The sequence below is a fragment of the Mustela nigripes genome, chromosome 6 (genome assembly GCF_022355385.1).
Source record: "Mustela nigripes isolate SB6536 chromosome 6, MUSNIG.SB6536, whole genome shotgun sequence".
In the NCBI taxonomy this organism is placed as follows: domain Eukaryota; kingdom Metazoa; phylum Chordata; class Mammalia; order Carnivora; family Mustelidae; genus Mustela; species Mustela nigripes.
In genome coordinates this window covers 130,156,065-130,181,071 of record NC_081562.1, presented here as the reverse complement: position 1 = coordinate 130,181,071, position 25,007 = coordinate 130,156,065, and the positions used below count along the sequence as shown (strand labels likewise).

General features: G+C 37.2%; 1 protein-coding gene across 1 annotated transcript in view; it reads left to right on the top strand.

The window, feature by feature from the left end:
• Positions 1–25,007, top strand: part of MALRD1 (MAM and LDL receptor class A domain containing 1) — a 751,478-nt gene that overhangs the window by 409,910 nt on the left and 316,561 nt on the right. Inside the window, 2 exon segments of the mRNA XM_059404562.1 lie at positions 347–592; positions 2,164–2,321. Of these exon segments, the coding sequence (XP_059260545.1) occupies positions 347–592; positions 2,164–2,321 (404 nt within the window).

Sequence of the window (25,007 nt, the reverse complement as noted above, 5' to 3'; positions counted from 1 at the left end):
TTTTGTTTCAGGATAAAAAATGGACAGCCTCACTGGCTTTCAGATCTAATTTATATCCTTGAACTTAGCTTGCAGGAAATGCTGTATTTAAGGAGACTTGGGGTACTTTCCTAGATCAATAAGATGATACTTGATTTTTTTTTCTTCATTTTGAATAATCCTAGTAAGCGATCTGTTGGCCAGAGCACTGGACAGGATCAGGAGAGAGAGATTGGTGTCAGATAACTCATACTCCTAAGAACACCATGTTTCTTTATATGTTAAAGTAAATCTACTCTTACTAGCTTTTAAGCTCAGTGATGAGTTAGTAGTGTTTCCTCATCTTCGTTTATTTTCTGTTTTCTAGGTTCCTGCCCCCCTGGCTATCGGGAATGTCAGAATGGCAAATGTTATAAACCAGAGCAAAGCTGCAATTTTGTAGATGACTGTGGAGATGACACGGATGAAAATGGATGTGGTACCTCCTGTACTTTTGAGAAAGGCTGGTGTGGCTGGCAAAACTCCCTGGCTGAAAACTCTGATTGGGCTTTGGGAGTTGGCTCTCATCAGAGCCTACGACCTTCTGAGGACCACACACTTGGAAACAAACATGGTAGGTTTTCCTCATCGTTGTCACAGTGTTGTCATCTTGTTGTCCTCCTGGACAGCGACTGGAGAGCTCCGGAGAGACTAGTGTGGGGTCAGGGCAGGTGAGTCCAACGTTTGACGAGTGTATTTGTCTCCTGAGGCTGCCATCACAAAGTACCAGAGATGTAAACCACAGACATTTTCTCACAGTGCTAGAACGAAAATGGGCAAAATCAAGGTGTCAGCAGAACTGGTCCCTTTTGAGGGCTGTCAGGGAGAGTCGCCTATTCCATGCCTCTCTCCGAGCTTCTGGTGGTCTCACACATGACTTGACTTATAGGTGGCATTCTCTTATGTCTTTACATTGTCTTCTCTCTACGCATGTCTGTCTCTGTGTCCAAATTTACCCTTTTCATTACCCTGAAGGGCCTACCCTGATGATTTCATTTTAATTTCATCATCCACAAAGGTCCAAATAAGGTCACTTCCACAGGAACTGGGATTAGGACTTCACCATTTTTGTGGGGTTGGGCGAGGAGACACAATTCAACACATCATAGCGAGTAACCAAAGTTTAGTGTTGTTCTGATCGTTGTAGATAGATGATAATGTATGCTGCTGTCAGCCACCTTTCCTCAATGACCCATCTTTATAATTAATAACCCTGAATTCTGCCACTCATTGGATCATTTACCTGCCCTGTAGCTTTTCAGATTCTCAAATGTCTCATCCACAAATGGAGAGAATCCAGTTTTCCCTGTGTCCCAAGCAGGGATTAGAGAAATGAGATGATACATATGAAGGGAAAGCAGGTTTGGAAGCTGTAGATGGTAACATGCAGATTAACTATAAGGTCACACCTGTCAGACGTGTTAGAATGCCTCATTTTTGCAGTGAGTACATGAGGTCTAGTCTCAGACTCCTTGGTCAAAGGACAAAGGGTGTCTGTCAGCAGAATAAAGCAAGGACCCTGAATTCCTGGAAGCTTCAGAATAGGAAAGATGGTGTCTAAGAGTAGCAATTCCTCTTGCCTATGATATAGCAAAATCCTCCAAGCCAAACTGACCACACCAGAGAAAGGAAGGTCTGAGCTCTGTGCAGACACTCCGCTATACATGTAAAAAATGTTTCAAATATTTGAATACATAAATATAAAACTCAGGGTCTTCCATGTAACATATTAAGATTCTCAGCATTTTATTTTTGCTCTCAGTAGATGACTGCATTTTTGGAAGTACATTATAATTCCTTTATTTTTCATAGATAATATCTTTGCATTGTTTTACAAGAACTGGAAGGTATAGCGAGTCTGTTAAATGATACCTGTAACTATGTTGTTGACTCAGTGACTAAATACCCTGTCACATCAGTTAATCTGCATACTGTGAGGTACTTTGCTCAAAGCACAGACAGTTGGAAATCATTTTGTCCATGAGCTAGAAGCAAGGCTATTCGATTTTCTTTCTGTTTCAAATGCAAATGCCTTTGGCAGCTCATATCCTATAAACTATAGTTAAAACCCCTAACTAAGATGGAAAAATTAAAATAATCCCCTCGTTGTTTCTATCGTAATCTGAACGCTATCCTCTTTCCTAGGGCACTTCTTGTACCTGGAGGCCACTCCGGTGGGCCTTCGGGGCGAAGAAGCACACCTCAGGAGCGCTGTGTGGCAAGAATCCGGCGCTGCCTGCACCCTAAGCTTCTGGTATTTCATATCTACAAAAGCTACAGGCTCCATTCAGGTCCTCATTAAGGTAGGATCCTTGTCCCTGCTGCCTCTCAGCTTAGCGAAGGTTCCTACAGGCAGCCTGTGGCCGAAGGGAGTTTTCACAGTTCAGCTACCTTGACCAGAGGACGCTTCCTTTCATCATGGGGCACTTCTGTTTGGGGTTCAGATGCTCTGGGGGGTTTGATAAGCAACATGGGCATGGGAACTAGCTTGGAGCTCAACAGCAGACTCTGGGGTTATGACTGAATCCCAGAGATTCCTTTTATGATAACATTTAGTCGAAGACTCAGGTTCTTCCTTGCCATCTTGGCATCTCCTTCCCAGTAAAAGAGAATCGATTTTCTGTACATCTTAAGGGAGAGTGACTATCCATTTTTTTTTTTTAAGATTTTATTTATTTATTTGACAGAGAGAGATCACAAGCAGGCATAGAGGCAGGCAGAGAGAGACGGGGAAGCAGGCTCCCTGATGAGCAGAGAGCCCGATGCGGGGCTCGATCCCAGGACCCTGAGGTCATGACCCGAGCCGAAGGCAGAGGCTTAACCCACTGAGCCACTCAGGCACCCCGGGACTATCCATTTTTAACTCCTGTATGAGCAATCACGAAGGAACTAATATTAGACATTTGGGTTCTAACCATACCTTGCCACGGACTGAACCAGTCAGATGAATGATCAAGGTGGGATTACGTTGAACTGCTTATTAATTATGACACAATAGTGCATTTTTTTTAGTGAGAATTAATTGGATGTTTCAGTCAGGGCTTTAATTTAGTATAACAAAGTGACAGTGTCCAGGTAGCAAAATAGCCAAGTATATATTCATATTAATAGGAATACCTCTATTCTTTGGCAAGTTAAAACAGCAGGAAAAAGGAGATGAGTGTGTGTATGTGTGTGTGTTCATGTGTGTGTGTGTGTGTGTGTGTGTGTGTGTTTATTTAGAGAATTTGGTTAGAATTCCAAGAAAGCTGACTTTAGAAACATGCTGTTGAGGCCACTGCTGTTTTTTCACACATGAGCTTGCCTGGCGTGGCCTAACGCCGGCGGAGAATGCCCGACTAGAGCGCCACAGGGCTCCCATGTCTGACGCGACGATGGCTGCATAGCCCATGTTTTATCCAAAACCTGAGGTGACTTCATAATTTCGGATTCTTCTATCATCACAAATGCTGATAAGATACATGCAGCAAATACCACAGTGAATTATGCTTCTATCTAAATAGAGAAGCCTAACTGTAGTGCTGGAAGTTCTCACAAGAGTCGTTTGCTCGTACGTTACTGAGCGCGACGCTTGGTGACACAGACACAGGGAAGGATTTCGCACGTGAAGGACTTTGTACCCCTCTGTGGGTTTCGCTGTTAGGATTTGCTTCCCTCATGTTCACCTTTAATCTTACATCTCAGTAACAAACTTTTTATTACTGTGTAATGTAAAATGAAGCTATCTTGCGAGGTAAGTCTTCCTGTGAAGTCAGGTTGAACTGTGGTTCCTCCCACCAGATTTCTCTGGGCATTTCACAGCATTTTTAAGGAACTAGATTCCTACCATATTTTTTAAAACACAGTTAACACTTGCTTAAAGGAAAGATGCTTATCCTCCTTTGGGGACATTTATTGCAAAAGAGAAAACTTTCATCTTGTATATTGATTTTACATTCAGGATTTTTAGGGCGATCATTTTATTTTGGTAATTAAGATGGTAAGTATTTTTTGATCATCATTACAAAGTACTTCTTAGGCTGCTCTCTGTGTGGAACCATGCTGGGTTTTAACCTGCTCATTAAGTTAGCCAGATGGCAAACACAATGGAGGCAGGGATTCTGCCTTTTCTTTCTCTACCTCTCGCTTTTGAAATGGTCTCAATTTATGCATGGGTTGCCTCTGGCTCAGTCTCCCCTGTCTGTTCTCAGGACAGTCTCCTTCTTGTTTCCCTGTTTTGCCTCCTACCAAAGCTAACAGAATCTGGCAAATTCAGCTTCTCACAAAATTTTCCTTGACCACTTTAGCCCACCGCGATTACTCCTTCTCAGAGTGTCCCTCACAGCTCCAGAAATCTTCTTTCTCACTAAAGGTTCAATTACATGTATTCTATTCAACAGGTAGGTCATAAAATCGTGAGAGTAAGACCTTGAAGTTTTAGTCTTTATGTCCCTCTGAGCTCTTCAGAGAAGGGACTGCAGGAAAGGAGAATTGTCCTCCTTGAGCTCACGGCCAGGCTCAAGGCATCCCTTTTTGGGACAGTCCTTATGAAGGAATGACTGTTAAGGGTAACATGCACAACAATAAATTCTACTTTGGGAAGCGGGGGTGTGGTTCAAGCTTAGGAAGCTAAACACAACTCCTTCCTTTATATACAACAGATTTATAGCTACATATGTAATTTTCCTCTGTAAATAAACAAAAACCCCTGAGAACTAGATGACTAGCATTTCCACAACAAAAGACAGAAGAGACTTTGAGAAGGATGGGACAGGCAGAGACACATCCTCCCGGGAACCCTACCACAGATGCAGTGATCCCACAATGGGAGGGATCCCCCAAATTTGGAATTCTCACTCAAGGAGTAAAGAACTTGTTCCCCACGTCAGGCACGTTGAGTGCTAGCACCAGAAAGTTGAGCCTGCTAAATATCTGATTTTAAAAATAAAATCAGGGGATGAAGATCAGGAGAAACATTGAACTATAAGGAACTTATACCCCATTCGATGAAGGCTCACTGCAAACCCCCTCACACTGAGATCCAGCATAAGAGGAACAGACTGAAAAGTACCGAGACCATAAGCAAGGGAGATCTGCTTACTAATTTTAAAGTGACTGCCAGGGAGGCAGGAACGTGTGAGGATTTTATCCAGGGCTGGAGGTGCTGGTGCATGCCATTTTTGCCACTCACGCTAGCTTCCTGGTGATGGAACATGGGTGCCATTTTCGGTGCCCTCTCTCCCGCTAACACACGGAGGGCTTGGTCTGCCCTCCCCGTCATATAACCAGACTGGGGGAAGCACCCCATGTTCCACTCACCCTGTACATTGTCGGATCTGCAGCAAGTACCAGGAACTCATCTTCCCCATGCAGCAGACAAGGCACAACCAGGACAGATGAATGCCCTGGACCCCAGCCACCCTGTGCACAACTGGGACGGGTCAGCGATGTAAGTAAGCCCTGATCTCCCTGCACAGCAGCTGTGGCTCTGTCTGAGCCAGCATAGTCATGCAGCCCATAGAGTGCCTGGTTCTGGTGGCCAAGGGAGGTGGTGCTTCTGGATCCCATGCAACAACTCCTTCACAAGACCATCCTTTCAAGACCAAGACGGCTAGCCAATTCACCCAATATAAAGAGAGAAATAAAGAGAAACAAAATGAGCAGAGAGAAAAGTTTATTCCAAACCAAGCAATAAGGGAACTTCTCAGAGAAGGACCTAAATGAAACTGAGATAAGCAACACCCTTAATAAAGAATTCATAGTAATGGCCATAAAGATGTCCACTGATCTCGGGAGAAGAACGGATGAACATAGAAAGAATTTCAACAAAGAGAGAGAAAAATAGAAGAAAATAACCAAACAGATGTTAAAACGGCACTGAGAAATAATACTGTAGGGGTTCAACAGCAGAATGGATGGAATAGAAGCATGAGTCAGCGAACCAGAAAGAGAGCAATGGAAAACACCAATCACAGCAGGAAAATGAAAGCAAAAAATAATTTTCAAAAAGACAGGACGCCTTAAGGGACCTCCAGGACAGTATGAAGCAGATTAACATTTTCATGATGGGAGTCCCAGAAGGAGGAGGGGAGGAAGGGCCAGAAAAATTCTCGAAGAAATGATGGCAGAAAACTTTTCCTAATTCCGGAAAGGAAACAAATATCCAAGTCCAGAAAACCCAGAGAGTTCCACACAAGGGGAACCCAGGGATGCCTGGGCAGCTCAGTCAGTTGAGCGACAAGCTCTTGGTTTGGGTTCAGGTCGTGATCTCATGGGATGTGGGATCAAGCCCCACATCAGGCTCCACACTCAGCGGGAAGTCTGCTTGAAGATTCTCTCCTCCTGTTCCTCCCTCTGCTCTCTCTCTCAAACAAACAAACAAGTAAATAAACCTTTTGAAAAAAGAGAAAAGATGAACCCAAAGAGAAACACACTGAGACACATTATAATTAAAACAGTAAGAATTAATAATAAAGAGAAGATATTAAAAGCCAGAGAAAAGCAATACACTGTATGAAAGGGAACCATTATAAGGTTACCCGCAGGTTTCTCAGCAGGAAGGTTACAGGTCAGAAGGTCGTGCACTGCACAATAGATGCAAAGTGCTGAAGGGAAGACTTCCAACCCATTCAGAATTGAAGACAAGATTAAGAGTTTTCCCGGAAGCAGAAGCTAAAGTAGTTCATCACCACTGAACCCGACCATACACATAGGGAATGTTAAAGGGGGTCATCTAAGCTAAAAAGAGAAAGGCACAAATGCTAGTAGGAAAACACATGAAGTTGAAAACCGAACTGGAAGAGACAACTCATCAGGATACTGACTGACACCTTACAACGTGAGTATAAAGGGTAAAAGACAAAAGTAGTAAAATTAGTTAAAACTGCAATAATTAGTTAAGGGATAAACAACACAAAAAGATGCAAAACGTGTCATCAAAGATATAAAATGCACAGGAGGGGAGTAAAAATATAAAGCTTTGGAATATGTTCAAAATTAATTTACTGCCAACTTAAAGGAGACTGTTAAATATGTATTGTATGCGAACCTTACAGTAACCACAAATAAAAAACTTAAGAACACAAAAGTAAAAGACAAAGGAATCTAAATGTAAAGAAAATAAACACAAAGGAATAAACCAAGAAAAGAACAGAGATGAGTAACAAAAATAGCCAGAAAGCAATTAACAAGATAACAGTAAGTCCATACTTAATCAGTGATTACTTGAAGTGTAAATGAACCAGTCCACAATCAAAAGACAGAGTGTGGCTCAATGGATATGAAAAGCAAGATTCTTCTATATGCTGCCTTATCAAAATCTCAGTGAGATGTCACCTCATACCTGTCAGAATGGCTTTTATCAAAAACACAAGAAATAACAAGTCTTGGTGAGGATGTGGGAGCCCTCGTGCGTGGTTGGTGGGAATGCAAACTGGTGTAGCCACTGGAAAGCAGTATGAAGTTTTCTTAAAAAAAAAAAAATTAAAAATAGAGCTACCATCTGATCCAGCAATTCCACTTATGGGTATTTATACAAAGAAAGCAAAAACAGTGATTGGAAAATATATATATATGCATGCCTGTGTTTATGGCAGCATTATTTACTGTAGCCAAGATAGGGCAGTAACCTAAGTGTCTGTTGAGAGATAGATGTTAAAGAAGATGTGGTATATTTATATAACAGAATGTTGTTCAGCCATAAAAAAGGAGGGGGGGGATGAAATCGTGGCATATGCAACACAGATACACCTTGAGGGCATTGTGCTAAGTGAGTAAGTCAGAGAAAGACAAGTACCATATGATTTCACTTACGTGTAGAATCTAAAAAAGCAACGAAACAAAACCAAAGAGAAAGACAGACTCATAGATACAGACAACAAACTGGTGGTTGCTAGAGGGGAGGGGGTCAAGGGACAGTTGAAATAGGCAGAGGGGATCAAGAGGTACAAACTTCCAATTATAAAATAAATAACTCGTGGGCATGTAATGTAATGTACAACGTAGGGAATACAGTCAATAACATTGTAGAAAGTTTGTGAACGAACAGATGGTAACTAGTCCTCTCCAGGTGATCATTTCATAATATGTAAAAATATCAAATCAGTATGCTATATACCTGAAACTAATATAATAATGTATGTCAATTTTAATTCAATGAAAAGTCTGATCTGGAAAATTTGTAATCTTAACTCTGAAATATATACATGCAATCAGATGCAAAAGGCACACAACCATTGAGCAATCATTTAATGACGCTGTAGTTTTAAAGGACAATATTGATTACACATCACAACCACAATAGTAGATACATCAACTCTTAATACAATTTCCTGTAATTCTTAGCACAGCCCTCTGAGTTAAAGAATGTGAGTCCTTTTTTTACTGAAGGTGGGCCAAGGGGTCTCATAGAAATAACCTGCCCATCCTGTGGCTACATAACCAGTCCGGAGACAGACTGGGACTCTGAATCCTTATGTTCTTACCAGGAATTTTTCCACTGATGTTAACGAGTTCTGCTTTTTTATGAAATGCAGATTCTATTTTAGTGAGATCCATTTTCATGGGATGAAATCATGGAATATTTTCTTTTTTAGGAAAACAAAAGGAGTAATAGTTCTTAGCATGGATATGTGTGATCCTTAAACTACTCCTGAGATAAAGGTGTGAATTTAGGAAAATAGCAGGAAAGCAATGCTATTTGTTTAGGAAGCAATTAGTAAAGAATGGTACAATTTTACTTATTCTATATATTTTATCTTTCTTCTATATTTCTTGCTTACAGTCACATGAGAACTAAATTTCACTAAAGTGATATGTTTGGAGCAAATGTAATGTTTGTGTCTTGAAGTGATGGGTGAATTACAAGAAGATGGGAAAATATTTTATTGAGAAATTAATTTTTCTTTCCTTTGAGTTTGCTTTAGTTATATGTGTAAAAAATATACACACATACACACATGATGAATTTTCCAAGAGAAATAATTTTTTAAAATATAACTGAATTTTTTAAATGAAATGAGTATTTTAGTACATAGAAGGATAGAATGATAACTCATTTCTTGGGCCAAACCACTTTGTGAGTAGGATTTAGTGCATGGGGACTAGTTGTGATCTCTGTGATTTTGTTCCCTTCATTTATGGTGAGTCAGTCAAAACTCAGAGGGACTTAAGTTAAAGGTTATAAGAAAGTGGATGAGCTCGGACTTGAACTCAGGTGATTAAAAAGTTAAGATTGTAATGTTATGTAATCAGTTTTGTTTCTGTCTTTCTATGGAGGAAAGTTGGCTGTTGAGAATTTAAAATACATTGGCTGAGTCTTTTTCTGAATTTAGGGGTTCTTTTTTTTTTTAATAGTATACTCCTTCTTGATAACATTTATCATTTCTACTTACCTTTTACTTTTACTCATTTACATTCAGCATTAAATTTCTCACCAAATGTATTGCTTTTCAGACCATCTAAGATTTAAAACGAAAAAATGAAAAAAGTGCTCAGGGGTGGAACAGAGTTGCATTACATAAAAGTCAACTTGGTTTTACAAATATATTTAATTTTACCTATTTACGTAGTGACTTGTTTTGTGATGGTGTTAATCAACGATGAGTAATATGTAGATTTTAATACATGATGAAGAAGTCAAAGGGGTTTTTAAATTTACTGGTGTTTGACGATTGGTTTTCTTGGGTTAAAGTCTGTCTAGCCTCATTAGGAAACAAAGAACTTTTGCATCTTTTCAGCTAGACATTTGAATAAAATTCAGGATCACCTGCTACTGGAAGAGCATTATTGTTTTTTGGAACCACTCCATCTATAATAAACTGTTGATATTTTAATCAAGATGACTGTGTGCTGTAGGGAATTTTAACATATTTGACCAAAGGCATTCAGGGCTGTTATACTGTTGTGATAGAAAAAAAATAATTTATTCAAAACAGAAGTGGAGAAAAATAATGTATTTCAGGAGAGTCCTGATTATAGCAACCTAGTTACGCTGAAAGACCATTACTAAATTAGTTCATTGTTTTATCTTGCCTAGTGGTTCCGAGAATTTGAGAGCAGATGGGGTCGCCAGTAATTTGTTTAATCTAAACTATTCATTTACAGATGAAGGGGCTAAGATTAGGAGGTTATATTTCTTGCCCCAGCTCACATGGTATTTAAGAAAAAGAATATGGATCTAGTTGTTTTTTGTGGCTTTTCTTTTCTTTTCTTTTTTTTCCTGATTTCTCATTTAGAGCTCTGCTATTTGTCTACCTGGCAAATAGCAAATTTCTATCTGAAGATCCTATTCAGTATGGAAATACAGATTTTGTTCACTAGGCAGTGCAAAAGGTCAAATCAACAAATGAAAGGCCAGATTCCTTTCCCTGCTTAGAAGACTGTGGTCTTCTGACTCTGCTTTTCTCCTCAGTCCAGTGAACAATGAACCTCAGTTGTGTGTAAGGGTTAACCAACAGGAGTGAATATTCCCTCTCCTTCCTGAGTCACCACTACGCCCTGTCCTGCCCCGCCCCAAAATGCTCACCACAGTCCTCATCTGAGGAGATCTACAACTAATTGCTAACACTCCAAGTGTCCAACACTTGGAGTGTGTCAGATACATTTTCGGGTTTAGGCGTATTTTGATCTCCTCAGCCTACTGAACATCTGATCCTATTTTAGTCATCTTGGCATTTTATTCATTATTTCAGAGCAAAGAATGTTGGGAACATGGATGGGAGGATACGTAGAGTCTGGGTATAGAAAATTGATTTCCCAAAGACTGTCTAATAGATTTTAGACCATAAATCCATTAAACGAAGTCTTTAGTGCCAAAGCTTCTCTTGCTTTTCCTGAATTGTTTCAGCATGTTAGCAATTCAATCTGCATAATTTTGGCTGTATTCTATTATTGACCTGGAGCAAACTGAGAGGGAAAGCAGTTTGATTTTTGCATTTTAAACTCCAGCACACAAGATATCAACACCTCCAGAGCTTTATTAAATTAATTGCCACAAGCTCACACTGCCCTGATTTATATCAAAATCAATGTTTCTTTTTATCATCATGGAGAACATGGCAATATTTGTTCGGGCTTATTTCTGACTAAGATTTTTCTAAAGTTCTTGCTCCACGCCCCCCAACACATTACTTACCTTTTTCAGATGCTTCAAATACTAAAGAGAGGGTTTCTGTTCAGATGCTAACAGTTTCATTTAATTGCTTCCAGTAGTTTTGCTTTCAGGAAAATCCTATGACCAATTCTAAAGAATGGTATTTTTAGGGGCACCTGGGTGGCTCAGTGGGTTAAAGCCTCTGCCTTCAGCTCAGGTCATGATCCCAGGGTCCTGGGATCAAGTCCCACACTGGGCTCTCTGCTTGGCAGGGAGCCTGTTTTCCCCAGCTTTCTCTCTGCCTACTTGTGATCTCTGTCTGTCAGATAAATAAATAAAAATTAAAAAAAAAAAAAGAATGGTATTTTCATACCTTTTCTGCTATTTCCCTTCCATTTTTCCTCTCACTCCTGGTGCCGCTCTTGTGATCAGTTCCCAGTTATGAGCTGATTCCCTTTTTCCATATGATGTGCTCATTCTTTTACACTTGTTAACTCAGTCTTGAGAATAAATTTGTGAGGTAGGTATTATGTCCTAATTTTTCAGGCCTCAAAATTGAGACTCAGGTCACATAAATGGTAAATGGTATAATCAGCATTAAAAGCCAGTTCTAACTCCAAAATCTATCCTCCAAGCCACTGCATTCAACTTCTGCTATTAGAATTTACAACATTCTCATATCCAGGAAGCTGTGATATTACTATCAGAGTTTTCCAGTGGCACTGATCCACATATATTAGAGAGGGGAAATGATTACTTAGCGTTCGACAACTATTATAGTTTTGTTTTCTAACTTAGCTTGTCAACAGCTTGTGACAGTAATTATATTTATCTAAATCATTCTGCTTCACATCTAACATAATTCAAAAATTTCAAAATCATATTTAATAGCTGCATTTTAATTTTAGTGAGAAATAACTGAATTAGAAACAATGTAATTTGGGGCGCCTGGGTGGCTCAGTGGGTTAAAGCCTCTGCCTTCGGCTCAGGTCATGATCCCAGGTTCCTGGGATTGAGCCCCGCATCGGGCTCTCTGCTCAGCAGGGAGCCTGCTTCCCCTGTCTCTCTCTGCTTGCCCCTCTGCCTACTTGTGATCTCAGTCTGTCAAATAAATAAATAAACTCTTAAAAAAAAAAAAAGAAAGAAACAATGTAATTTGATTTTTATAAGAGCAAAGCTAACTAGATAAAACTTAGTTATATTAATTTTTGTTCAAACACGAAATCTTTAAAACTGTTGCAAACATCTATTCTTTGGGAATCTTCTCTCTTGGGCTTTTAGTATGATCAGACTTGGTTAGTAACGGTTTTTCCCTCTGAAAACAGGGATCAAGGAGCCATCCAGCGCCCCATGACCAGTGCTTCTTAATCATGTGCTTCTGTGTGTCACACATCTCTTTGGCAGTCTGATGAATGTCTCAGTTCTCATCATACTGTATCAAATGTATGAAGCAAAAGGCTAGAATTTTAGAGAAAACACTACCGATTATTAAAATATTTTAAAATCCCAAATTTTGACTTAGTGAATATATGTTAAATGATAAGAGCTGAAGGAAGATGGAATTAACTGTTATAGATTTAAAGGACTGATAATCAAAAATGATATTTTTGACATATCCCCAATACTGTAATGTGATATTAAAATATTTAGTATTATTATTGGTGAGAGCGTCACAGGTATATTAACAACATGATTTGTTGCTTGCTTTCATGACTCAAGAATACACCAAATTTTAGTTTAAGTTAGTGAAAATAAAGGTGTTTTTCTCCCATTAGTGTTATGGTCTCTTGAAAACCACTATTTTATATGTAAGAAGTCTTGAATTTTTTTTAATTGTGTAAGGGGATCTATCTTATGTGCTCAGCATTTACATTTATTTATTAAGAAAGAAAGATCAGTGTGCCTTCAGTCCCTAATAGTTGAGGCGCAAAGACACGGAAGGTAACATCTCTCTGAACCAAGTTCAGAACAGGCTAATCGTACATGACATGTAGGTGATGCCACAGCAAGGGGCTGGTTTAGCAGGCTTAGTAGCAGGCTCTCAGCTGGTCAGTGATTTACAGATTGGCTGCTAGTGGATGAATATATTGAGATTCGTCACCCAAATTATGGGGTGTCTTTTCCCATGTCGTAAGTGGTCATAGCTAGCGATTTTTCCATGTAATGTAAGATAGGGGAGAAGGCAGGGAAGAAAAACAATATTGTAATTTTCCTCGTTTGAGAGGTAAGTAGCTAGTCGTTTTACAGGTTTACCATTCATTTGTCCCCAGAGAAGTCGTAGGTGCAGCTGTGTTCAGAACTGGTCTCTTAGAAGAATTCCATGTGCTAGTTCATTTCCCTTGTTTGTTTCCTGTGATGTTTTCATTTTAACTGTTTGAAACAAATTCATCATGAGAAGACAGTCCTTTGTTCTCTCACTACATTTCTTTTTTTTTTAAGGACACTGCCTGAAAAATCATAATGGTCTTCAGCACATGGTAGTAAATTTCTGGAATTCACAAGTTCTCATCAGTTAATTTTTAACGCCTGCTCTGTTAATTTTCCACACAGTTTGTGACACAGGCTCCTACCAAAATAAGTTAGAATTGCTTATCTGTCGGCTGATTATTCTAACTGAAATCACATCTCTGACTCAGAGGCTGCTACAAGATTGGCCATCTGTGTTTGCTAATTATAGATCATAGAGTCCAAGTGGAGAAAACCCCTGTGATTCACCCTTGTATGCATTGTCCAAATAAACAAAATTCTAATAACGTTAGCAATCTTCCCTCTGTAAGAAATGAATATATCACATATTCCTGTTTGTAATCTCTGGTGAATTGCGGTTAAAACAAATCTTTAAGATTTCTTCAACAGTGAAGAAATATTTAGGCTTAAATTCACATTTTCCAGATTAGTGCCTGTCTTCACATCTTCTACAGAGGTCAGAAATATTTTCTATTCATGTGTAAGTTGTTTCACATAGTTGCAGAAGGGCTTCTGCAAAATCTGCTGATTCCACTTCTGTGGATAGCATTATGTGACACAAAGAAAATCTGGGCACTTTAAGATATACTATGCACTAATTTATACTGTCTGTTGCTAACTAACAATCTCTTTTATTTATTTTATTGAGGACTACAACTTTTCCTTTGGAAAAACTGGGTTCTGGCTCAATCCCCACTCTGTCCACCCCTCGCTTCCAGTTCACGCATTCAGACAGATCTTTACTAAGCATCTATTAAATACACTCCCAGCTGTCATGGAGCTTCTGAGTTTAGAGTGGAATTAACTGTTTGCAAAAAGCAGCAGTATGCCATTCAGTCTTTCTATCACAAACAGCCAGAGCTCTCCATTAGTCCCTGGGTGTTCTTCAATATTTAATTGTCCTCTTTCTGAAATTATCCTCTTTCTGAGAAGGTGACTTGGGACTTCCTGTGCTGTGTTCTTGGAACTGGAACCTCTTCGAGGTTGTGTCCTCTTTGGGTAGCATCATGTCTCCATACCACTGGGTCTTTTTTGTGGTCCTGTTACCCTGCAGGATGACTCTGTGTTTGAAGTTCTATTTTCCAATGACTGGGGAGCCTTAACCACACCAAGACTGCATCTGCCTTGTTTACTGTCCTATTTCTAGCTGTAGCAGTGTGCTTAGCCAGTAGTAGGTACTTTGATTGAATGAGTGAAAGTACAAGCAATGGATAATTAAATGGCAATTACGTATGAAACATATTTAATATTCTAGGAATGGAATTCAAAGCTATTAACATGTTTATGAACTGAAAGTGTTTAGAGGATATAAGAAAAAAATTGAACTGGATTTTGACAGTTAAGAAGGATTTAGATAAATAGAGAAAAGGAGGCAGGACATTTCAAATGAGAGAATGCATAAATGTAGGAAAGCAGAAGATGTGTCCCACAGACCTTGAGTTTACCAATTATCAGCAACGAAAGATAGAATATTAATGGAAATAATAAAGTAAGCATTGATTTAACTCTTCAGTTTATATCTGATACTGTGAAGTTACTGTTATTTAACACAATGTTGCTTTTATTTTTATAATTTTCAATTGTTGCTGATCCTTACCTTTTGTCCTTTTTGGAGGAAATACTATATTTTATGAATGTCATTTTTTTAAAGTTAATTGATATACAAGATAATATTAGTTTAGGTACATATCATAGTGATTTGATATTTTTACATGTTACATTATCATCTGTCACTGTGCCGAAGTTACTACAATATTATTAACTGTAGTCCCTGAACAGTACATTACCTCCTCATGACTTATTTCTTTTATATCTGGAAGTTTATACCTATTATTCCACTTTACCAAATTTATTTGTTTATTTATTTGTTAGCCCCTTACTCCTACCCCCTCCAGTTTGTTTCTTGTACTTGTGATTCTGTTTTGTTTGTTTTGTTTTTTAGATTTTATCTATGAATGAAATAATACAGTCTTTGTTTTCTTTTTCTATCTGACTTATTTCACTTAGTGTAATAGTCTCTGAGTCCATCCATGTTGTTGCAAATGGCAAGATGTCCTTCATTTTTACGGTTGAGTAGTATTCCATTGTATGTACCTAGCACATCTTTATGCATTTTTCTATTGTGGGGCATTTAGGTTGCTGCCAGAGCTTGGCTATTATAAATAATGCTTCAGTAATCATAGGGTGCATATATCTTCAAATTGGTGTGTTCATTTTCTTTGGATAAATAAAGAGAAGTGAAATTGCTGGACTATAGGTAGTCTATTTTTAATTTTTTGGAGAACTTTTATAATTTCCATGATGGCTGCACCAATTTAGATTCCCACCAACAATGCTTTGGAGTTCTTTTTTCTCCACAGACTCCCCAATATTTGTTATTTTTTGTCTTCTTGATAATAGCCAGTATGACTGGTATGATTTGCATATTTCCCCTATGTTTAGTGATGTTGAGCATCTTTCCACATGCCTGTTAGACATCTGTATTTCTTCTTTGGAACCATGTCTGTCAAACTTCTCTATCCATTTTTAAATCAGATTGCTTTTTTTTTTTTTAGTATTGTATAAATTCTTTATGTATTTTGGATGTTAAACCCTTATTGAATGTATGACTGTACAAAAGATTTTTACTTTGATATAATTTCATTTGTTTATTTTAGCCTTTTGTTGCCCTTACCTTAGGAAACTGATCAAAAACAAAACAAAACAAAATAAAACAAAACAAAAAACTGTTGCTAAGACCCGTATCAAAAGTTTACTGTCTATGTTTTCTTCTAGGGGTTTTATGGTTTCAGGTCTTACATTCAAATCTTTAGTCCATTTTGAATTTATTTTTGCATATGGTGTAAGGTAATGGTTAAATTTCATTCCCCTACATGTCGCTGTCCTGTTTCCCCAAAATCATTTATTGAAGAGAATTTCTTTTCTTCATTGTTTATTCTTGCCTCCTTTGTCATAGGTTGATTGACCATATATGTGTATATTTGTGTCTGGGTCTCTATTTTATTGATCCATGTGTCTGTTTTTGTACCAGTACAATACCATTTTGATTACTGTAGCTTTGTAATATAGCTTGACGTTAGGGACCATTATACCTCCATCTTTGTTCTTTCTCAAGATTACTTTGTCTATTTTGAGTCTTTCATGGCTTCATATAAATTTTAAGGATTCTTTGTTCTACTTATGTTAGGAATGTCATCGGTTTATTGATGGGAATTGTATTGAATCTGTAGATTGCTTTGAGTAGTATGGACATTTTTATAGTATTCTTCCAGTCTGTGAGCACAGTATATCTTTCCATTTATTTGTGTTGTCTTCAGTTTCTTCATCAGTGTTTTATAGTTTTCATAATACAAGTCTTCACCTCCTTAGTTAAATTTAATCCTAGGCTTTTTATTTATTTTGATGCAGTTGTAAATGAGATTGCTTCATTAATATCTTTTCCTCACAGTTATTAGTGTATGGAAGCACAATAAACTTCTCTGTAAGTTAATTTTGTATTACAACTTTGCAGAATTCATTTGTTAATTCTAACAGTTTTTTTTGTTAGAGTCTTTAGGGTTTTCTACGTATAGTGTAATACCATCTGCAAACTGTGACAGTTTTACTTCTTCCTTTCCAATCTGGCTGTTATTTAAATTGTTTTTATTATCTAATTGCTTTGATTAGAACTTCTAATACTATATTGAATAAAAGTGACAAGGTTGGGCATCCTTATCTTGTTTCTGAACTTCAAGGAAAAACTTTGTTTTTCACCATTGAGTGTGATGTTGGCTGTGGGTTTGACATGTATATCCTTTATTATGTTGTTCCCTCCATACATACTTTGTTGAGAGGTTTTATCATAAATGAAAATTGAATTTTGTGATATGCTTTTTCTACATCTGTTGAAAAAATCATATGATTTTTATTCTTCATTTTGTTGTGGTGTATCATGTTGATTCGTGAGCATAGAACCATTCTTCCATCCCTGAGATAAATCCCATTTTATCATAATGTATGCTCCTTTTAATATTATGTTGAATTAGGTTTGCTAATATTTTGTTGAGGGGGTTTGCATTATGTTCATCAGAGACACCAGCATGTGATTTTCTTTTTGTATGGAGTCTTTGGATTTGCTGTCAGTGTAGTACTGGCCTTGTAAAATGAATTTGGAAGCATTCCTTCCTCCTCAGTTTTTTGGAATAATTTGAAAATTATAGGTACCAACTCTTCTTTAAATGATTGGTAGAATCATCTGTGAAGCTGTCCAGTTCTGGACTTTTGTTTTGGGGAGGTTTTTTTTTGTTTGTTTGTTTGTTTTAAATTCTAATTGGCCTAATAACATTGCCTGTATCTTCATTATTCAGTCTTCGAAGATTGTGCATTTCTAGGAATTTATCCATTTTTTCTATGTTTTCTAATTTGTTTGTATATAATAGTGGCAGTCTCTTATACTTCTTTGTCACTTGTAACTTACCCCCTTTCATTCCTGATTTTATTTGGAACCTCTTTCTCTTTTGATGATTATGGCTAGTTTATAGGTTTCATTTATCTTTTCAAAGAAGCAACTCTTGGTTTTGTTGATCAACAGAATTATGTGTGGGGGTTTTGTTTGTTTTTGTTTTTGTTGATGTTTTGTTTTTTAGTTTCTAATTCATTTATTTTTCCTGTGATCTTCATTATCCCCTTCCTTCTGCTAACTTTGGTCTTCCTCTGGTTTTTTGTTTTGATTGTTTGTTTGTTTTTTGTTCCCTTAAAGTTTGATTGTTGACTTGGGATTTTTCTTCTGTGAGGTAGACCTGAATTGCTAATGAGTTTCTCTTCTATAACAGTTCTTTCTGCATCCCATAGATTTTGGAAAGTTCTATTCCCATTTTCATGTTTCTCAAGGTGTTTTTGATTTCTTGTTTGATTTCTTTGTTGATTCTTTTGTTTTTGCCTTTTCATTTTCTTCTTTATGTGAACTCTCCTGGAGAATGGTTCCTGTGCATTTGAGAAGAATGTATATTACTTCTTTTGGATGCAGTGTTGTCTATATATCTACTGAGTCAGTCTGTCTATTGTGTCATTTAAAGCCAGTGCTTCCTTACAGATTTTCTGTCTGGGTGATCTGTTAATGTAAATAGGGTATTAAAGCTGTCTCCTATTATTACATTATTGTCAATTAATATTTGCTTGATAGAGTCAGTGCCCCTATGCTGGGTACATAAATATTTATGAATTCTATGTTCTCTTCTTTGACTTCTTTATTATAATATAATGTTCTTCTTGACATTTTGTGACAGTCTTTGTTTTAAAGTCTCTTTTGTCTCTCTGAGCACTGCTATTCCAGCACTCTTTTCATTTCCATTCACACAGAATATCTTTTTCCATCCCTTCACTTTTAATTTGTGTGTGTTTTAGATCTGAAGTGAGTCTCTTACAGACAGCATATAGATGGGTCTTGTTTTTTGTTTGTTTGTTTGTTTGTTTTTATATCCATTCACCTAATGTTTTTTGTTTGGAACATCTAGTCCATTTACATTTAAAGTAATGATTCATTATGTTTGTACTTATTGCCATTTTGGGTTTTTTGTTTTTGTTTTCTTTTGTTTAGTTTAGTTTTTGTCGTTCTTCTCTGTTCCTGCCTTCTTCTCGGAGTCTTTTCCTTTATGGTTTGATGGCTTTCTTTAGTGTTATGTTTGGGTTTTTTTCCTCTGTATTTTTTTATGTATCTTGTGTGCTTGGTTTGTAGATACCATGAAGTACATGTATATGAACCTATATCTAGAGTGTCTGTTTAATTTGATAGTTACTTAAGTTCAAAAACATTCTAAAAGTATTACCTTTTTACTCCCATTCATGTTTTATGTTCTTGATGTAATATTTTACATCTTTTTTTATATCCTTTCAGTACTTTATTAACTTTACCTATTTATTATAGTTGATTTAACTATTTTTGTGTTTTCATCTCAAAACTTTTTTTAGCTTTTTAAGTGACTGATCCACTCTCATTACTATGTATTTGCCTTTATCAGTGAACATTTTTATTTATTTATTTATTTATTTTTAAAGATTTTATTTATTCACTTGACAGACAGAGATCACAAGTAGGCAGAGAGGCAGGCAGAGAGATAGAGAGAGAGGAGGAAGCAGGCCCCCAGCTGAGCAGAGAACCTGATGTGGGGCTCGATCCCAGGACCCTGAGATCATGACCTGAGCTGAAGGTAGAGGCTTTAACCCACTGAGCCACCCAGGCGCACTTCAGTGAACATTTTTAAATATAGTTTCTTATTTCTAGTTATGGCCTTTACTTTTCTACTTAAGACCCATTAGCATTTTTTTTTTTTTAAGATTTTATTTATTTGTCAGAGAGAGGGAAAGAGAGTGAGCACAGGTAGACAGAATGGCAGGCAGAGGCAGAGGGAGAAGCAGGCTCCCTGCCGAGCAAGGAGCCGGATGTGGGACTCGATCCCAAGACGCTGGGATCATGACCCGAGCTGAAGGCAACTGCCCAACCAACTGAGCCACCCAGGCGTCCCCCCATTAGCATTTCTTGTAAGGCCTGATTAATGGTGATGAGCTCCTTTAGTTTTGTTTATCTGGGAAACTTTATTTATTCTTGAGTTTTGAATGATAACCTGCCTCGGTACAAAATTTCTGGTTGTCTTTCATTTCAGTACTTCAAGTATATCCTATCACTCCCATTAAATTAAAAATACATAAAAAGTAAAGTTTATGCTGAAAAATCAGTTAATAGTCTTATGGGGTTTTCCATGCATGTGACTGTTTTTTTGTTTTGTTTTGTTTTGTTTTTTTTGTTCCTTTGAGATTCTCTCTTTAATTTTTGCCATTCTATTTATACTATGTGTAGATCTCTTTGGGTTCATTTTCTTTGGGATGCTTTGTGCTTCCTAGACTTGGATGTCTTTTTCCTTCCACAGGTTAGAGAAGTTTTCAGCCGTTATTTCTTCAAATAAGTTTTCTGCCACTTTCTCTCTCTCTCTTACTGTTTCTCTCTCTCTTCTCCTTCTGGGAATCCTGTGATGTGCATGCTAGAATGCTTATTGTTGTCTCAGAGCTCCCTTAAACTATCGTTATTTTTGAAATTATTTTTTCTGTTTGCTCTTCTGATTAGGTGATGTCCACTACCCCATCTTCCAGATCACTGATCCTTTTTTTATTTCCATCATTTAAATTGCTGTTGGTTCCCTCTAGTATATTTCCATTTTAGTTATTGGATTTTTCAGCTTTGATGGGTTCTTTTGTAAACTTTCTAACTCTTTGTTCAAATTCTTACTGTGTTCCTCTATTCTTCTCCCAAATTTGGTGAGCAGTTTTATGACCATTACTTTGAACTCTTTGTCAAGAACATTAATTATTTCTTTTCCATTATGTCTTTTTTTTCTGGGTCTTATCTTGTTCTTTTGTTTGGGACTTAGTTTTCTGTCTCCTCATTTTGTTTGGCTTTCTATTTTTGTTTCTACAAATTAGGTGAAATAGCTACCTCTTCCAGACTTGAAGGAGGGGGCTCAGGTAGGAGCATCCCCTGTATGAAATCTGTATCCCTGGTGGCTTTGACAGGCAAGCTGTGTTGACCCCTGGAACTGGACCAAGTGTAGGCTCTGGGGTTCCTGGGTATGATGTGCCAGGACCACTTTAGGAGGATGGCTAGAGCTGCCCAAGTCACACTGTGCTGGGTCTGCCTTGGCATGCCAGCTGGAGCTGATACAGATGTGGTCTGGCAGGAGAGTCCCATGGTGTGCTGTACTGGGGCCACTTTTGTGAGATAGTTAGAGATGGTGTGAGTACTATCCCAGGGTATCCTTGGTCATTTCAGATGAGAATCACATTGGTCAGGGGGCTGGTTTGTATGCAGGCAGGGGTGGAGGGTTTTAGAGCACATGGTCCCAGGGTCAACTATAGCTTTACCTTAACTTTATAGCCACATTTATTGAGTAACTTGTAATTAGTTACAGTAAATAAATTGTAATACATCAAATTATAATTGGAAATTAGTTAACTGTGCAAATACTGGTGATAGTGTAATCAAATTTAAAAATAATTCAAACTGCTTTTTGAAAAGCAAAAGGAAAACACTTGAAAATTAAATTCTTAATGAATTTAACTTTGAAATTTTGCTTGATATGGGAAAACCAGTATCAAGTGAGTTGTTATATATTCATTCAGGCATTGTTGACATTTTATTTTCAGTAACTGACATGATGGTTTGTGTAACTTATGTAGAATTAAATTAAAAATACATATAAATTTTATTTAGTTCTCATAGCCCAAATTATGCACAAAATCTCTTAAGATCAAATATAAACAATATTGATAACGACAGCTAATGGCAGCTAAAGATACACAGTAGCCACCATTCAAGGTGACATTAATATTGAGCTATCAATTAAGAGTTTTTCTATTCAGTGCTGTTCATTTACCAACATTTTGTAGCACTCATCTTGCATATACTTTATGTAATTTTTTAAGAACTCCATGTCACTGCTGCTCATGTGATTAAGAAACTATAGGATTAATTAAATACTGAAGAATAAGATTTTTCTCAGTAACATTGAGTTTGGAAGGCCACAAACCATTGTGATATCTGAAATTTTACTTCCCAAGAACCAGGTTTTGACCCCATTAAAAGTGTCTGTTATATTCTTTTACTTGCCTCTCTGCAAGTCCCAGCTATAATTTCTGCACATCCTCCTCCTCTTGTGAGGACCTCATTTCTCATCTTTTCTCATGACAAGCTTTCTAACTTAACACCATTGCTACATTTAGTTTTTCCCTTAAACTATTTCTCATCAAGCAAATATAAACACATGTTATCATGTACATTTATCTTTTTTGCTTGTATCCATGGGTTCTTATTATTCATAATTTTAAAAAATTGATGTCTTTTTCTACATTCTTCTAGTACTTGTCACTTTTTACCACTATCTTGAAGGTAGGATACAACTACAATTTATTTTGTGTCCCCCATAATGAATGATTCATTTTAGGCACATAGAATACCTGTTAGCGAAAAGATAAATGCACCCTATGTTTATTGCAGCATTATTTACAATAGCCAAGATATGGAAACAACCCCCATCCCCATCAGTAGATGAATGGATAAAGATGTGGGGTGTGTATGTATGTGTGTGTGTGTGTATAGATATATAGATATATGTGTATATAGCCACAAAAAAGAAATGAGATTTTCCCATTTGCTACAAAATGGATGGACTAAGAATGTATTATACTTAGTGAATAGGTCAGAAAAAGACAAAAACTATATGTCTTCACTTATATATCGAATCTAAAAAGACAAAACAAACTAAAGAAGAAAACCCAAACTTTTTAATACAGAGAATAAATTTGTGGTTGCCAAAGGGGAGGTGGGCAGGGGAATAAGTGAAATAGATGAAGAGGATTAAGAAGCACAGGTTTCCAGTTATAAATAAGTCATGGAGATGAAAAGTACAGCATAGGGAATATAGTCAATAACATTATAATAACATTTTATGGTGACAGGTGGTAACTGCACTTACCATGGTGAGCTCTGTGTAAGGTATAGAGTTATTGAATCAGTATGTTTTAAACCTGAAGCTAATATGTGGTATGTCATTAGCCTTTAAGTAAGATAAGGGAGAAGGGAAAGACCTTGCTCTGTATTTCTGGAAGATTCAGTGATGGGCCAATTGTCACAGATATCACCTCAGCATCCAGGCTCTGTGCCCATGCCGACCTTTTCCCAAACAGGTTTTAGATACTCTAAAATTTGTTTAACCCATCCTTATGTGTTTTATAGTAACCTTTAACATAATTGTTAACTTTGTGTTATTGCCTACCCAAATTCCTATCTCCCTGTCTTCATTTTTAAAATATCAGTTCTAGGATAGCATTTTGTTGTTTTGATTAGGACCATTGCCATAGAGAAGACTTACATTAGTCTCTAGCCACTGAAATCTAATGTATATTTGGAGTGTGATTATAGTACCACTTCGGAGAGATCTGCACAGATTTATGATAGACATAGGATGATGGAAATAAGTTTTGCATCTTATAGGGTTAGTCCTTGTATAACCTGTCCCCAGGTAATTATCAGTAGCTCTCCTTTCACTTTCAAAAGTATCCCAGTTTGGATGATAAAGCATAGGATTACCCTAAGTATATTATTATGTAGTAAATCAGTGAAATGTTTAAATAAAAAAAAAAATACTTGTTAGGAAAATAAAAAGATGATCAGTATCTCAGGAAGCTTAAATATAAACAAGGGAAGCAATATATTAATACATAATAATAAGAATTTGCAAAGTAGAAGATTTGGGGTAAATGTTGAGTAGGATCTGAAGATAGAATTACCTGTGCAATCTAGACAGATTGTTCATACTGTATAAAACCACTACTTTTTGGCCCTAAATTAAAACCCTTGATCGTGTTGTGATTGATATCATTCTCTTAAGAATTGAAAAAAAAAATAGAAAAAAAATAGATGTTTAAAGTGGATTTGGCTGAAATACTGTTCTTTTTATCAACTAGACCATGTCCTTATGGATTTACTTTATGGACCAAGTGTAGGCTCTCGGGCTCCTGGGTATGCTGTGCCAGGACCACTTTAGTAGGATGGCTACATATCAATTGTATGGCCTACATATCAAATTTCCATGAAATTACTCATTGAAGACTTTGCTGTTGGTTCAAATACTAGTAGATTTTATTTATTTATTTATGTAAAGATTTTATTTATTTATTTGACAGCCAGAGATCACAAGTAGGCAGAGAGGCAGGCAGAGAGATAGGAGGAAGAAGGTTCCCTGCTGAGCAGAGAGCCGGGTACGGGCTCCATTCCAGGACTCTGAGATCATGACCTGAACCGAAGGCAGAGGCTTAACCCATTGAGCCACCCAGGTGTCCCTAGATTTTATTTTTTGCTAACTGTGTGCTCTTTATTATTTTCTGTAGATGGTCAGTGTGCGTTGCCTTGTCCTCTTTTATGCTAACCCATTAGTGGCAAGAAAGTGTACTTAGTTCTTCAGTTTTATGAGCTGAAGGATCATTATTCTGAGTGCTAGCATGGAAGTAACATAGACACTCGAGGTTAAAAAGAAGGATAAAATAATATTTTTTGTCAATTCATGGATTTCTTTTCATTAGCATTCAGGAGCCCTAAGGATTTTAGGGGTCATATTTTTAATGAGTGATCTTGACTCTTTTTAACTTCACTGAGGGTCATTCAGCAAATAAAATCTCACCAAAGTTAGAGGTGCCGATGGTTCCTGAATGACAGAATGGTGAGAAAATTCTTTAAGTTACAGGAGGAGTACTTAATTCATGGGGGGGAAGGGGGAGGGGAGAGGTGGGTTCATTGAAATTACTTTTGAGAAAAGCTCTAAATTATAAGGTGGAATGTTGAAGTTAATAAATGTCTTAACTTCATTGGAACCAGACCTAATTTTTCTCTGTAGTCAAAAGGACATGTACATACACAAACACATAAATT